At 37.6% G+C, this 17,209-nt stretch overlaps 2 protein-coding genes across 7 annotated transcripts in view; both read right to left on the bottom strand.

Moving 5' to 3' along the window:
- The window catches only part of LOC129805803 (E3 ubiquitin-protein ligase MIB2), an 86,474-nt gene that overhangs the window by 45,258 nt on the left and 24,007 nt on the right, over nucleotides 1–17,209 (bottom strand). For all 5 annotated transcript variants that reach the window (XR_008752127.1, XR_008752126.1, XR_008752128.1 and 2 more), the window contains exon 2: nucleotides 15,563–15,739. Coding sequence is in view for 2 of the 5 variants with exons in the window: in XM_055853974.1 (XP_055709949.1) it covers nucleotides 15,563–15,617 (55 nt within the window). In the remaining 3 variants the exon portion in view is untranslated. The remainder of the gene's footprint in view (nucleotides 1–15,562; nucleotides 15,740–17,209) is intronic.
- On the bottom strand, nucleotides 3,518–10,362 carry LOC129805799 (uncharacterized). Of its 2 annotated transcripts, XM_055853954.1 has the most exons (5): nucleotides 10,073–10,362; nucleotides 9,925–9,998; nucleotides 9,784–9,857; nucleotides 3,685–9,709; nucleotides 3,518–3,610 (listed from the first exon to the last, which is right to left on the bottom strand). In XM_055853954.1, the coding sequence occupies exon 4, from the start codon at nucleotides 9,419–9,421 to the stop codon at nucleotides 3,971–3,973; it is 5,451 nt and encodes a 1,816-aa protein (XP_055709929.1). In that variant the 5' UTR covers nucleotides 9,422–9,709; nucleotides 9,784–9,857; nucleotides 9,925–9,998; nucleotides 10,073–10,362; the 3' UTR covers nucleotides 3,518–3,610; nucleotides 3,685–3,970. The 2 variants fall into 2 exon arrangements, with proteins under 2 accessions (XP_055709929.1, XP_055709930.1); XM_055853955.1 differs by lacking the exons at nucleotides 9,784–9,857; nucleotides 9,925–9,998; nucleotides 10,073–10,362 and adding an exon at nucleotides 9,858–9,879 and having other exon boundaries at nucleotides 3,685–9,783.

Consider the following 17,209-nt stretch of genomic DNA (forward strand, 5'->3'; position numbering starts at 1 on the left):
TCTAGATAGTCCAAAAAAATTGTTGTTTCCATGGGTAGGGTGGAATAACCGGCTATCGCCATGTTTAGGAAAAAAATAAATTCATTTAATCATAACTTTTGAATCCTTGTTACAAGATAAGTCAAATTTGACACAAAGTTACTTACACGCAGAGAAATTTCCAAGTATCCAGATTCAATCCCCATGGGATTGTTTCAATCCCACGATTTTTATCTCAAAAATATCCTAAAATTTCTTGAATCCAGGAGAAATGGGATTGAATTTTAGAAACAATGTGATTGATTTTATCCCCTAATGTGATTGATTTTTAGAAATCCACATTTTAGGAACAAATGGGATTGTTTTCATCGCATTTTGAGATGGAATTTTAGAAACCAGTGCGATTGAATTTATCCCATAATGTGATTGATTTTTGGAAATCCACAATTTAGGAACAAATGGGATTGTTTTCATCCCATCTTGAGATTGACTTCATCGCACTATGCGATTGAACTTATCACACAATGTGATTGAATCTATCCCACAATGCGATTGCTTTTATCGCATTTTGGAATTGTTTTTGTCGCATTTTGGGTTACTTTTTATCGCATTATGGGATTGTTTTTATCCCACAATGTGATTGAATCTATCCCACAATGTAATTAAATTTATCCCACAATGCGATTGTTTTTATCGCATCTTGGGATTGAATCTATCCCACAATACGATTGTTTTTATCGCATTTTGGGATTATTTTTATCGCATTTTGGGATTGTTTTTATCACATTATGGGATTGAATATATCCCACAATGTGATTGAATCTATCCCACAATGCGATCGTTTTTATCGCATTTTAGGGTTACTTTTTATCGCATTATGGGATTGTTTTTATCCCACAATGTGATTGAATCTATCCCACAATGTGATTAAATTTATCCCACAATGCGATTGTTTTTATCGCATCTTGGGATTGAATCTATCCCACAATACGATTGTTTTTATCGCATTTTGGGATCGTTTTTATCGCATCTTGGGATTGTTTTTATCACATTATGGGATTGAATATATCCCACAATGTGATTGAATCTATCCCACAATGCGATCGTTTTTATCGCATTTTAGGGTTACTTTTTATCGCATTATGGGATTGTTTTTATCCCACAATGTGATTGAATCTATCCCACAATGTAATTAAATTTATCCCACAATGCGATTGTTTTTATCGCATCTTGGGATTGAATCTATCCCACAATACGATTGTTTTTATCGCATTTTGGGATTATTTTTATCGCATTTTGGGATTGTTTTTATCACATTATGGGATTGAATATATCCCACAATGTGATTGAATCTATCCCACAATGCGATCGTTTTTATCGCATTTTAGGGTTACTTTTTATCGCATTATGGGATTGTTTTTATCCCACAATGTGATTGAATCTATCCCACAATGTGATTAAATTTATCCCACAATGCGATTGTTTTTATCGCATCTTGGGATTGTTTTTATCACATTATGGGATTGAATCTATCCCACAATACGATTGTTTTTATCGCATTTTGGGATTATTTTTATCACATTTTGGGATTGTTTTTATCACATTATGGGATTGAATATATCCCACAATGTGATTGAATCTATCCCACAATGCGAATGTTTTTATCGCATTTTGGGATTGTTTTCATCGCATTATGGGATTGAACCTATCCCACAATGCGATTGATTTCATCGCATATTAGGATTGTTTTATCGCATTTTGGGATTGTTTTTATCGCATTTTGGGTCACTTTTTATCGCATTCTATCCCACAATGTGATTGAATCTATCCCACAATGCGATTGGTGTTAACGCATTTTAGGATTGTTTTACCACATTTTGTGTTAGTTTTTATCGCATTATGGGATTGTTGCACAATGCGGGATAGATTCAATCACATTGTGGGAAGAAAGCAATCTGATAATGCGATAGAATCAATCCCATAATGCGATGAAAACAATCACAAAATGCGATAAAAATAATCGCATTGTGGGATAGATGCAATCATATTGTGGTATAGATTCAATCCCATAATGTGATAAAAACAATCCCAAAATGCGATAAAAACAATCGCATTGTGGGATAGATTCAATCATATAATGTGATAAAAACAATCCCAAAATGCGATAAAACAATCCCAAAATGCGATAAAAATAATCGCATTGTGGGATGGATTCAATCCCATAATGTGATAAAAACAATCCCAAAATGCGATAAAAACAATCCCAAAATGCGATAAAAACAATCGCATTATGGGATAGATTGAATCATATAATGTGATAAAAACAATCCCAAAATGCGATAAAACAATCCCAAAATGCGATAAAAATAATCGCATTGTGGGATGGATTCAATCCCATAATGTGATAAAAACAATCCCATAATGCGATAAAAACAATCCCAAAATGCGATAAAAATAATCGCATTGTGGGATGGATTCAATCCCATAATGTGATAAAAACAATCCCAAAATGCGATAAATCAATCCCAAAATGCGATAAAAACAACCCCAAAATGCGATAAAAATAATCGCTTTATGGGATAGATTCAATCCCATAATGTGATAAAAACAATCCCATAATGCGATAAAAGCAATCCCAAAATGCGATAAAAATAATCGCATTATGGGATAGATTCAATCCCATAATGTGATAAAAACAATCCCATAATGCGATAAAAACAATCCCAAAATGCGATAAAAATAATCGCATTGTGGGATGGATTCAATCCCATAATGTGATAAAAACAATCCCAAAAATGCGATAAAAACAATCCCAAAATGCGATAAAAACAACCCCAAAATGCGATAAAAACAATCGCATTGTGGGATAGATTCAATTCCATAATGTGATAAAAACAATCTCAAAATGCGATAAAAACAATCGCATTCTAGGATAGATTCAATCACATTGTGGAATAAAAACAATCCCATAATGCGATAAAAAGTAACCCTAAAATGCAATACAAACAATCGCATTGTGGGATAGATTCAATCACATTGTGGGATAAGTTCAATCGCATAGTGCGATGAAGTCAATCTCAAGATGGGATGAAAACAATCCCATTTGTTCCTAAATTGTGGATTTCCAAAAATCAATCACATTATGGGATAAATTCAATCGCACTGGTTTCTAAAATTCCATCTCAAAATGCGATGAAAACAATCCCATTTGTTCCTAAAATGTGGATTTCTAAAAATCAATTAAATAAAATAAAATTAGAAACTATTAGCCCTGGGAGTCAATGAAATTCAAGTCGTCTGGTGGCGCAATTGGTAAGATCGTCGACCCAAAAGTGGAGATATGCCAAGAAGTTGTGAGATCGAATCCTGGCCGGAGCGAAAAAATGTGAATGCCTGGCTGGATGAACATAGCAGAAATCAATAGCAAAATGGGATGAAATTAATACCAAAATGGGATAAAATATATATCGGAATACCTTAAAAACAATCCCAGAATACGATAAAAACAATCTTAAAATGCGATAAAAACAATCCCATTGGTCAGGAGAATCTCTTACCTAAAAGTATAGAATATCACGCATGAAATCCTAAAACAATTCCTGTAGATAATATCCGGAGGTTCCTGATATACCTAAAAATATAGTATATTGCGCATGAGTTCCAGATAAATGGTAAATAGAGAATTCCCTGATGCTTCTCTAGTACCTGAAAAGGGAGAGAATATCTCAATCCTGGCGAAAAGGACCGCCTTCTCTCGCCTTGCCGATTCTCGATGACGAAACACACAGTAAATAAATTCAACTAGATTTATTTAACAACTCACTCAAAAATAAAGAACTGATTGACAAAATAAATTGAGAAATAAATGTGCTTGTTCTGAATGGCAATGCTTTTTCTTGCTTGACGTGACACACAAGAAGTTCTTCCGGTGGTGTTGTCTGATGACAACCATAATGTTGCTATAAGATGAAAATTGACGATAGGTGGCGACTTATGTCGTACCATTTCCTGGCCGGGCAGAAACACCGGATGGGGTTTCTGGAGATTCAATGGGTAGCACACACAACTTGGCGACGGCTCGTCGATAGGTGCCAGTTCTGGTCTGAACTGTGACCACTCTCACAGTTCCGTCTGCGCCTGGATGAGTGAGGATGACTCTGCCCATCTTCCATTTCAACGGTGGCAGATTGTCCTCCATGATGATCACGATGTCTCCAATTTTGACTGCTGGGTAATGACTTGTCCACTTGTGTCTTTGCTGTAGTGTGTGTAAGTACTCTGTTGACCATCTGTGCCAGAAAAACTGCACACGCTGTTGCACTGACTTCCAATGCTTCAATCTTCCCTCGGACACATTAGTGAGGTTTGGTTCTGGTAGCGAAGTAAAAGCTCGTCCGATCAGAAAATGTGCTGGTGTCAACGGTTCAAGGTCAGCAGGATCTGATGAAATTGTAGTCAATGGGCGCGAGTTAACACACGCTTCAATCTGGGCTAAAAGTGTTAACATCTCTTCCTGGGTGAGATGAGAATCTCCTGCTGCTCTGTAAAGATGAAACTTCACTCTTTTAATCAAAGATTCCCACGCTCCTCCAAAATGTGGGCTGCGCGGTGGTATGAACTTGAAGGTGATTCCCTCTCTGGCAGCGGAATCAATCACTCTGGTCTGATGTTCCTCTGAAGACATCAGTTCGGACATTTGGCGGATCTCTCTGTCAGCCCCAACGAACGTCATGGCATTATCACAAAGAATTTCGTTGGGTTTCCCGCGACGAGACATGAATCGTTTTAGAGCTGCGATAAAAGCCTGGGTAGTGAGGTCCGTGACTAATTCTAGATGAATTGCACGTGTCGCGAGACATGTGAATAGTGCTATGTACATCTTGAGCACTACTCTGGAGCGCACTGGTGTTTTGATGTATACTGGACCACAGTAGTCTATCCCTGTCTGGTAGAATGGATGAACTGCGTTAACCCTGGCTGAGTGACAATCACTCATGTAATGTTCTGTAGCTTTCGGCTTCACTCGGAAACAGGTGACACACTTCTTAACGGTCCTCTTGCACAAATCAATTCCTCTTATGGGCCAGAACTTCTGTCGAATATGTGTCAGCATCAGCTGTGTTCCCCCATGTAGAGTTTCCTGGTGAGCTTCTTCTGCGATAAGTCTTGTTATGTGATGATTCTGTGGTAGCAAAATCGGGTGCTTCTGATCATACTGAATGTGGGCTCGACGTATTCGTCCACCAACTCTGATAAGCCCATTGTTGTCTAGAAATGGGTTCAGGCGAAAAAAGCGAGATTTTTCTGAGGTCTCCACCTTCCTCTCGAGTGTATCATAGTCCTCGGTGAACATCTGTTGCTGAACATGTCTCAGAACTGAACATGCGGCTGTCTCTAGCTCAACTGGTGTCAAACATCCTGTGATGGGATCTGTCTTCTTCTTCTTGGCCTGCAAATTGTGCATATATCGCTTCCATAAAGCGACATATCTGATGATTTTCGTGTAGGACGAATACCGATAGATAAACTCCCAAAAGTCTGCTGTACTGACAAGCGTAATACTCTTGCGAATCTCAGCTTCTGCTCCTGCAACATCTTCATTTGCTGATCTAAGTGTCATCTCATCCTCTGTCATCCATGGTGGTCCTGTCCACCACAAGCTGCTGTGAACGAGTTCATCTGCTGAAACTCCTCGTGATGCTAAATCCGCTGGATTCTCTTGTGAAATAACATGATGCCACTTTGCAGTTGGAATGTTGTTCTGAATATATGAGACACGATTAGACACGAACGTCTTCCAATGCGATGGATCCTTTGCTATCCAACACAAGACAATCGTCGAATCTGAGAAGGCATGAATCTCTGTGACTTCTCTCTTCATCGCGTCCTTTACCCTCCTGATGAGTTTTGCCAATAATGCTGCTGCACACAATTCCAATCGAGCGATTGTTATCTTGCTCACTGGTGAAACCTTTGTTTTTGCTGCGTATAGTCTTGAGCTCACTCTGCCATCACTGTCAATGGTGCGAGCATACACACATGCTGCTATTGCCTTTTCTGACGCATCACTGAAACCTATCAATTGCACTTGAGTCATTACAAATAATGAGTCACTAATCTGTCTTGGTATGGTCATCTGGGTTGTGACATTGACAACATTCTCCTGATACTGTTTCCACTGAGCTTGAATATTTTCATTCAATTCTGTATCCCAATCCGCCTTCAGCTTCCAGAGAGACTGGAAGAGGATTTTTGCTGTCACTGTGAGTGGTGCAAGCAATCCAAGTGGGTCATAAATCCTCGCTGTATCTGATAAGATGTTCCTTTTTGTGACCAATGAATTGAACTCCGTGGCCTCATAACTGTAGAGATCTGTGGCAGGATTCCATGCAATGCCCAAGGTTTTGACACTGCCTTCGAAGTCCATGTCGAGAGAACCCTTTATCTCTCTATCTTCTTCCGGTATCCCTTCCAGAACTTCCGGGGCATTTGAACACCACTTCCTGAGAAAGAACCCTCCACTTTTGAATAGACCATCCAACTGTTTCTGGAGCTCAATCGCTTCTTGGATGCTTCCGATGCTGGTGATTACATCATCCATGTAGGTGTCTTTCTCGACCACCGATGCTGCTAGAGGAAACTGCTGTTTTCCGTCAATGGACAATTGCTTGATGCACCTGGCTGCCAAGAATGGTGCACATGCTGTACCATATGTTACCGTCCTCAGCAAATAAATCTGAACTGGTTCACTCGGGGTGTCTCTCCAGAAGATCTTCTGTAGACTTTGATCTTCATCCCGAATGTCGATGTGTCTGAACATCTGCTTCAAATCTGCTTTTACGAGAATTCTGTCTTCTCGGCTTCGAATCATGATATCGAAAATGTCATCCTGCACTTTCGGTCCGACCATCAAAACATCATTGAGAGACTTTCCTGAACTTGTCTTCTTTGATGCATTAAATACCACTCTCACTGGTGTGGTGCTGGATTCTTTGAATACTGGATGGTGTGGCAAAAACACCTCTGGCTTTGATGATTGATACCCTGGTGGCTGCAATCTCATGTGATTGGACTCTCTGTAATTTTGCATGAATTCTACATACTGCTTATTCAACTCTGGTTTTCTCAATCGTTGTCTTTCTCCACAGAGAAACTGCTTCATGGCCTGTTCCTTAGATTCACCCAAAGTGTGTAAGTCATCTGTAGTGGGAATACCACACACGAATCTTCCTGTCTCAGTGCGTGTGGTGTTGAGAACAAAATGCTCCTCGCACCTATTCTCCTCTGCTGTCAGAACTCCTTGAGATTTCTGTAGCTCTTCCGCCTTGACAAACTTCTCAAACTGTTCATTGAGTGACTTCAGTTGATCTCCAGAACAGGAACATGTTGAAATGAAACTGTTTGCAATTTCCAATGGACCTTTTGTTCCGTAAACTCCCGCTGCAACGTATCCAAATGCTGTCTCTTGGAATGTAGGAGATCCCGGAATCTGACGACTGCGCAAAATCTTCATAAACACATCTGCACCTAACAGCATGTCAATTCTCCTTGGTTTGTAGAATTCTGGGTCGGCCAAAAATACATTCGTTGGAATCTGATGAGTCACATTGGCTGTTGAAACTGGCTGATCGTCCGTAATGTGGTCAAGCACTAGAAAATCTAGCTTCATCGAAACTGCATTATCTCTGGAGGAAATGTCTGCTGTAAGCTCCTGTGGTGTGCCAGCTGACATGGCACCAATACCCTTGACTGCTCCGATTGTAGACACTCTGACGGGCAAATTGAGAAGTACTGCCATGCTGCGCGTGATCATGTTTGACTGTGAACATGAGTCCAGTAATGCTCGACACTGGTGCTGCTTTCCTTCACGATCCTTGACCAAGATCTGAATAGATGGCAATAGACTAAGTGTTGAGCTCTGCGAAGCCATCACTGTGTGATTCACCAGTCCAGTGGATGATGTTCCTGTTGGTAAATTCCTTTGTGTTGCTGATTGTTGCGTCTCTTCTGGCTGCTTATCTGTTTCTGATTGCTTCTGTGTAACATGATCCCTTGGCTTCTGTGCAAAGGCCTCATGGATGAGTGTGTTGTGCTTCATCTGGCATTGCCTACAGGTTCCTCCACGACATTCTGACAATCGGTGACCTGGACGTAGACAATTGAAACACAATGCTGCTGTCCTGATTAGTTCAACTCTGCGGGATGGCTCTGATGTCAGGAATTTCTGGCATTTCGCGACATGATGATCATTGCCCGAGCAGATAAAACATTGCATTGTTCCCTGTCCCGTAGTGGAAACAAGAGATGAAGAACCTGGTATTGTCTTCTGATTCTGTTGAGATCCAAATCCCTTAAACCCTGGTGGTTTTGACTGTTTTCCGGGAATTGGTTTTGCTGACTTGCTTTCTTGCTTTTTCTCCCAGCAAGATATCCATGAATCGTATCGTTTCTCGATGAACTCCGTGAATTCATCGAAAGTAGGAATGACTCCTGAGATTGGTTCACGAGACCACTGATTTCTGGTTTCACTGTCAAATGCTTCCATGGCCAAATAAATTAACCATGGATCCCTGCCTGTAGCGTTGAGAGCATCTAGTGCACGCACCGTCTCTTCAATGGTGACAAATAATGTCTTCAATTCTTCAGGATTGCTGACGGCCTTCTTAGACTGTTCAATGTATGCTCTAATGTGATCGAATGCAATATTTTTCGGCTTGTTGTACGATCTGACCAGCCTCTCCCATGCATCATGGTAGTTTGCATCTGTCGCTGGAATATTCTTAATGTATGAAGCTGCTTCCCCTGTCAAATAGGACGCCAGATACTGGAATTTCTCGACTGGTTCGAGATCATCCCTGTTGTGAATGTTGCTCATGTACAAATCACGGAATTTTGTCCACTCGGTAAGTTTCCCTGAGAACTTTGGAATCTCCAGTGGTGGCAATTTGTACCTCTTGTGTTTGATTGCTGTCTGCTTTTCGAGAACATTGCTCATGGTCTCGATCTCCAGTTTGTGTGCGCCAACAATATCCTGAATGTTCTTTGTCTGTTTCTCCAACACTGTCTCGAGAATCTGTGCAAGTGTAGAATTGCCTTCAGCTGCTGATAATTCTGGCTTTTGCTTCTGTTCTGCTGCTTCTTGGTACTGATACTGATACATAACCTCATTGATTTTCATGTCAATTACATTGCACATTCTCAAGAAATTCTGCAGAAGAATCTCTTCTGCCTGTCTCTGATCATCGTCTAATTTCTTCTTACTGATGTCGTGATGCAGCACAAGAAATCTTTGACGTGTAGTGTTGGTGAAAGCAAACTTTGCTTTGAGCTCTGGAATGGCCCTGCTGGCCGGTATTTCCGAGAAATCTATTCGTGTTGCATACTTCTCAATGTCCTGGATTGTGCTGAATAGAAAATCTCTTTCTTGAATTAGCGTCGTCATCGTGAATCTGTGCTGAATGCTGCCTTAGATTTTGAGGTTATCTGTGCTCAAAATCTTCCGGAATACGTGTCCGGGCTCTGACCGGGATGCTACACGTATATGCTCTGATTGCTGATGCTCTTGGGACTCTGTGCTCCCAAATTCTGTCACAATTTTTGCCTCTGTGCGGCTGCTCTCCTGACGTCTGTCTGATTTGCTGATTCTTTCTAGCTGAACCCACGCCTCTGTATGTGGTGAGCCAACTAGAGGCTCGGATGGACCAAGTTTATGGTCAGGAGAATCTCTTACCTAAAAGTATAGAATATCACGCATGAAATCCTAAAACAATTCCTGTAGATAATATCCGGAGGTTCCTGATATACCTAAAAATATAGTATATTGCGCATGAGTTCCAGATAAATGGTAAATAGAGAATTCCCTGATGCTTCTCTAGTACCTGAAAAGGGAGAGAATATCTCAATCCGGCTCGAAGGACCAAGTTTATGGTCAGGAGAATCTCTTACCTAAAAGTATAGAATATCACGCATGAAATCCTAAAACAATTCCTGTAGATAATATCCGGAGGTTCCTGATATACCTAAAAATATAGTATATTGCGCATGAGTTCCAGATAAATGGTAAATAGAGAATTCCCTGATGCTTCTCTAGTACCTGAAAAGGGAGAGAATATCTCAATCCTGGCGAAAAGGACCGCCTTCTCTCGCCTTGCCGATTCTCGATGACGAAACACACAGTAAATAAATTCAACTAGATTTATTTAACAACTCACTCAAAAATAAAGAACTGATTGACAAAATAAATTGAGAAATAAATGTGCTTGTTCTGAATGGCAATGCTTTTTCTTGCTTGACGTGACACACAAGAAGTTCTTCCGGTGGTGTTGTCTGATGACAACCATAATGTTGCTATAAGATGAAAATTGACGATAGGTGGCGACTTATGTCGTACCACCCATAATGTGATAAAAATAATCCCAAAGTGGGATAAAAACAATCATAAAATGGGATAAAAACAATCCCATAATGTGATAAAAAACAATCCCATAATGGGATAAAAACAATACCATAATGTGATAAAAACAATCCCAAGATGCGATAAAAACAATCCCATAATGCGATAGAATCAATCTCACGATGTGATAAAATCAATCACATTTTGGGATAGATTCAATAGCATTTTGAAATAAAAACAATCCCAAAATGGGATAAAAACAATTCCATTATGCGATAAAAACAATCCCAAAATGGGATAAAAACAATCCCATAATGCGATAAAAACAATCCCATAATGGGATAAAAACAATACCATAATGTGATAAAAAACAATCCCATAATGCGATAAAAACAATCCCATAATGCGATAGAATCAATCTCACGATGTGATAAAATCAATCACATTTTGGGATAGATTCAATAGCATTTTGGAATAAAAACAATCCCGAAATGGGATAAAAACAATCCCATAATGCGATAAAAACAATCCTGTAATGCGATAGAATCAATCTGAAAATGCGATAAAATCAATCCCATGATGCGATATATTTGATCGCATTATGGTATAAAATTGATCGCATTGTGGGATAAATCTATTCGAAATATTTTCGAAAATTCAATCGCATAATGGGATGGATTCAATCACCAAATGTGATTGGAGCCATTTCAATCTCACAATGGGATAGAATCAATCCCAAAATGCGATCAAATCTATCACAATATTTTCGAAAAATCTATCGCAAAAATGGGATAAAATCAATCACAATATGCTCTAAAATTCAATCACAAAATGGGATTGAATTCAATCGCAAAATGGTATTGGAGCCTTTTCAATCCCAAAATTATCCCATTTTGCGATTGAATCTAGAGCATAATTTCTCTGCGTGTAGATGTATTGGCTCTAGATACGTGAAAACAATAATCCTAGAACATAACGCTGGACTACTTAAAAAACTGATTTTTATTAATAATGCAAAAATAACCATTTCGTCGCCACTTTTTACCACTTTTCGCCAGTTTTGTAAAATTTGTAACCACTTCTCGCCACCCACTTGAAAAGAACCACACTCGGTTATTTTAGGCAATGCTATGAAAAGAATACATTCACCATTTCTCTTTCCTTGTGATCACTTTATTATTACTCTCTTTAAATGATTTTTCTTCACTTTTATTTGAGAAATCAAATTATGGGGCTTTTGCAGAAAGTAAACAGTGCAGATTTGACAACTGAGAATGTACGAAGTGAAGTTAGCGTCGCCTATTGAAAAGATATGGCGACAGGTGGTAAAATCAATTCCAGAATATTACCACTTCTCGCCATGTCTCATTTTTATACAAAAATAATATAAAATGAAATATTAATTGACTAAATACAAATTTTATGTATTCCACAAGTGCAACTAAATATTCAATAGACAAATTATTTACCTAAATAGGTATTTTTGGCCTGATGAAAATTTGACGACACTTAGTACATTTGGTAAGAGATGTTGGATTCGATGCACTTGCTTAAAATATTGCTCTAAAAAGTGATCAAAATCGTGAATCCAAAACGAATAATTATTATTTTTCGATTCTATGCGTAGAAGCAGAAACAATACAAAAAAATTGCGACTCATTTATTTCATAAATTGCGAAAAATAGCGATTTCAATGTAAGTGGCGAGAAGTGGGGCACTGGCGAGAACTGGTGATTCCACCCTACCCAGAGTTCCAAAGGAGACGAAAGAGTTAAGTAGAAACAAGTTCATCCAGTATACACCCAAAATAATACTGGCTGAGTTTGAAACGAGTTGAGTTTCAAGCGAGTCTCCCCCACACTGAGACTTTGAGAGTTTTCTCAATTTCATCCTTTTAAAACTTAAGCATATACTTCAGGAGAGAAATCTATAACAAATTAATTGAATAGAAACACTACGGGGAGTTTCTGAGGAAATACATCAATTTGAGATGTTTCCTCCGGAGGTAGTTTAGATTTTTGTTTTAAATCAAAAGGACTAAAAATTAGAGGGAGAATATTCAAACTGTTACAAAGCACATGATATTTTACGTGTTCTTTTCCCTTCAAAAACTATTTGATATAGCATAATATATGCAATTTATTGTCAATACGGTTTAATATAATAATATGACAAAGTTTACAAAAACAAAATCAGGGTTTCGTATCCTCTCATCCAATAAATAAACCCAAAAAGGAAATGTTGATTCATCTGCTCTAAATATTTACATTGACCTCATTATTTATCTGCGTATATAGTTACCATCAGAAGGGATTTCCGAACCCTTTTTTTTCACATCTTTCCCAAAAGTTGAAGGATCTCTGATGTAATTCCTTTCCTGAACATCTCCTTCGTGAATCGCATTATTTTTAGGACACAATGCATCATTACACTCGAGACGCTTTTGAGACAAAAGAGCAAGAAAACCATGAGGATAATGAACTCATTTCTGCATCGATTTCTCTTAAGTGTGTATACAAAAATGACACTGTGACGTGAAAACTTGTGAGTCTTCTATTATTTCCCTGTTTATTTATTTGTCGTCTTCCCTACCCACAAGGAAATCAAATGTTGTGGTAAATTGACAAAAATTGTCACTTGAACTGCATTTATTTCTCCATTAGGCTTTGGAATTCAATTTAAATGTTTCTTTTTTTTCTTTTTCAAACCAGAAAAAAGGGCCAAAAATAGAATTTTCTACATTGTGGGGAGTGTGTGCATTGATAGCAGAGACGGAAATTAAATGTTCGTTGAACACCCTCGCATTTGAATTGCCCTTTTTTTACACTTTTACACATCTCCTTTCGTTGTTCTTGTTTGTCTGTGTATTTCCTTAGTCATTCCTCTTGAAAAAAATTTTCACAAAAAAAATGTGAGGGATGAAAAAATGCAAAATAACCAAACAACAAACGAACAAACACCATTGGGTATAGGGAAAAAAAGGGTCACCCTTAAAAGTTCAACAAAAATGTGATTCAATGTGTACGTGTTTGTTTAAAAATGTGACAGAGAGAACTATACTTTGCGAAAAGCTCGAGTTTATTGGTTCGATGTTATACCGAATACCCAATCTTCGTTCTAGTAGAAACAGGAAAAAAGCTTTCCTAAGTAGGATTGAACTGGAGACCTTACGCTATCTAGGTGAGTTGCCTACGTTTGAGCTAATGCTCTAGACATATTTACGGCTTAAGTCGAGAAACGGCTTAGTGGGAAACTAAGCCTTAGGTGTGTCCAGCACATAAGGGTGCTGCATTCGCTCTGGGTATTTATAAATAGTAGGGGAGACTGGGGCAAAAAGTCACAAAACGAAAAATTGAAAATTCAATATCTTCCAAGGTAAAACAAGATAGCGGCTCAATTTTTTTCTATAGACCTTCTATAGACCTATTTCTATAGACCTTTTCCATAGACCTTCTTCAAAGTCGTAAATTTCTTAAAATTCGAACAAGAAATTTAGAAAATAAAAAATATCGAAATTTTTAGCCCTATTTTTGAAATATTTTCCTTGCAGAAGATAACAATTATTACCTACTTATTTTCCAAAATTGATGCACTGGTGAGTATTTTCTAAATAATTTGGATTCTTTGAATATGAATCCGCTATCTATTTTAGAATTTCACAAAGGTTCTTTTCTCCAGAAATCCTTTTATTAAAAATGGCCACTTGGGGTAAAAAGTAACAAAAGCTATAGAGCAAAAATTAACAAAAAGCGAAGCAATTTCTGATGTCTCACGGCGAAAAGAAACGGGATTACCATGTCTCGCCGCTTGTTGTTTGTATTGGTCAAACGATTTGCAATCTTTTGTTTTTTTTTTTCTAAAATAGCTTGAAAAGCGCTTTTCTCGTTTTCTCACTTTTCTAGCAGAGAAAACGCTGTTTTACAAAGCTGTAGATGAATAAATTTTCTATGAAAATATGTCCTCTAGGTATTTTTTTCAAATTTACGGAAGACCGTAATAAGGCGACTCAAAATATGACAATACCCCATGTCTGGTACTATTTGCCTCAGCATTTTTGAGAATTTTCACAAAATTACCTTTTAGAAATCGGCTCGATAAACGTATTTCCTTAGAAAATAGAGGAATATTACTTTCACAAAGTTGTAGAGCGGTAAATTTTCTATAAAACTGCGCTAACTAGAAATGTTAGAAGCGCTCGAGCAGCTTGTAAAAAAAATAAAATATGCGTTTTGTGACTCTTGGCCCCAGTCTCCCCTATTTGGATTAATGTAGGTGCCTTAAATCCCGAGCCAAAGAATTGTGCTCACGCGTATCAGCATTTGGCAGAATACTTTCACTTTCAAGATCTTTCTAATAAATCTGATTCGTTTTATGCATAAAAAAATTATTAGTTTAGTTCATAACCGGTTCTTTACCAAGAAATTGGTTCAGACTTATCCGAGATTCTAAGACGTTTCCATAGAACCCAAAATTACCTAAATCGGTTGAGATAAAAGCTTCCTAAAGTCTTTTTGATGTTTGACCTTGAAAAGTCGTTATTACGAATTATTCAAGGACATTTTCGTATGTGGATGAATTTATTTAGGCAATTTATAAAAGATAAAAAATTGAGGTATCATTGCTCTTACTGTAGTGTTCGAGCAATAAAATGATTTTGGTATCTTTGAAATAGAAGTCTTCTTTTCTGGTGGAGAGCCAAAGATAAAAAAAAAATGTGGTGAAGGATTTGAGGGCAAAGTTAGGAGAATATTCCTCCACATGAATCTCTCTATCTGCCAAGAGTCACTGCCCTTTTTCCCACAAAAGAGCAAAGCACCAGAGACGAATAATATTGCGGAGGTGGCGGAAATGTGCTTGATCGATTAAACCTCCGAGGCAGAGACTCTCTCCGCTAATTCTATGGTGGTATCATCTCCTACCCTCCCTCACGCACGTTTTAACCCTCACGCCTCCAGAATCACTATCAGAATCAAAATGGCATTGCGATAGAAGACCCTTCTTTTACTTTCAGCCCATCATCGTGACTATCATCTCAAGAAAATCAACTGATAGACAGTCCCTGGCTGAAAAATTACTCGCGCTTTACACCATGTTATCCTTATATAACAATTGCTTTTCTAATCTTTCTGTGCAATCACTGATGCCAAAAGACTGTAAATAAATTACATAGGATTCAGAAGAAAAACTTACCTTGATTCTGCCATATCCAATCTGGTCCACGAACCACGCGGATCCCCGCCAGCATTTTTCTCTATCTTCCAAGTCACCTCCTCTGTTGACTTATCTAGGTCAGAAAGAGTGAGTTTGCGGATGTCTGTGACAATTTTCTCCTTCTTTTGCACCACCCACAAAGAATCACTTGTTCTCCTGCAACAACAACAAAACTCAAATAAGAATTCCATGTAAATTCCATTCTCACTCTGACGCATTTTTGGATTCTTTTCCTTTGCAAAATTTAGCAAACCAAATTTAAAAAAAAAACAACAATTTCTCAACTTTCACCCATGAATTATTTGCTATATATTTACTCATTTGAGATTATATGAATTAAGCAATTCGTCGGTTCCGAAGAAGACTATTGTAAGTCCGAAATGTAAACTTTACAGGAAAGAGGTTTAAAATTTGACAGCTAAAATTTATTTTCATTAATTTCACTGCAATTAGTATACTTTCAGCTTTTGAAACTATTTTATCAGACTTACGCATTGAATATCTTCTAGTTAACACTACTTTTAAATTAATTATAGCAAAATTGTGGGCAAAAAACTCAATAATTGGGCACGCTGATTTTAAGTTTTTTTCTTATAACTTTTGCAGGAATATCTTAATCAACATAAAATTTTGTGGGGATATAGATCTAAGGTTTCTGCATCCAATGATACCATCTTTTTATACTATTGTAAGTAGACTTACAATAGTCTTCTTCGGAACCGACGAATTGTTATTTCCACCTTGGAAGCACACGCCAATTTTTATTTTATCTTCATCTTCCTCAATTTTCTTCTCTCTCATCTTCTGCTCAACACACCATTGAACAAGCAGAAAAAAAATCAACACATTCGGTATTTACACAGAAGCAAGTGCAAACAATCGTTCGGTTTTCTTTTTGCTTTCATTGATAAAATTTACACTTGTTGCCCCGTTAACCCTCAGCCGACAGTAAACCAAGAGCTAACTAGTTTAAAAAGATTTCAGCTTAAACAAATTATCGAGATGTAATAGATAATTAAGAGACTATGAGGAAGATACACTGTATTAATTTCTCAGCGGGAAATGTTTTTTTTTTAAATAATTTATTACTGAAAAGATTCTACTGAAACAAACTAGACAAAGATGATTAATAGATTTGTACTGTAATGTACAAAATGTACATAAGCAATACAGTAATGATTTTTTTAAAACATCAAAAAATATCCTATATCTCATTAAGTAATTATTTCTCAAATTGTGATTTACTGGTACATAAAAAATATGAAATACTTTTAGAGAATCGCATGGAATTGGAATGGTTGTACGATGATCATTGAAAATTTAGACACTATAATCCATAAGCTTTCTAGTTTAAAAATTAATAATATCACGGTCCAATCAAAATTATTTCTTATAAGTAGTAACTCTACCTATATATTGTAAATTATTTTCCTCAAATAGAGCATTCTGAAGTAAATCCTTGATACATACGCACGTAAATCCCGTAAAAATACTCGATTTCGAAGAAAAATTCTTACAATGTGTAGGAGCTATAACGGCTTCTACCGGTGCCGGCTAAAATCATGAATACTTAAATTCCAAAAGCCAAAATCCCGAAGAGACAAAATCTCAAATAGGGTCGTAATT

This window comes from Phlebotomus papatasi, chromosome 3 (assembly GCF_024763615.1).
Source record: "Phlebotomus papatasi isolate M1 chromosome 3, Ppap_2.1, whole genome shotgun sequence".
NCBI lineage: Eukaryota > Metazoa > Arthropoda > Insecta > Diptera > Psychodidae > Phlebotomus > Phlebotomus papatasi.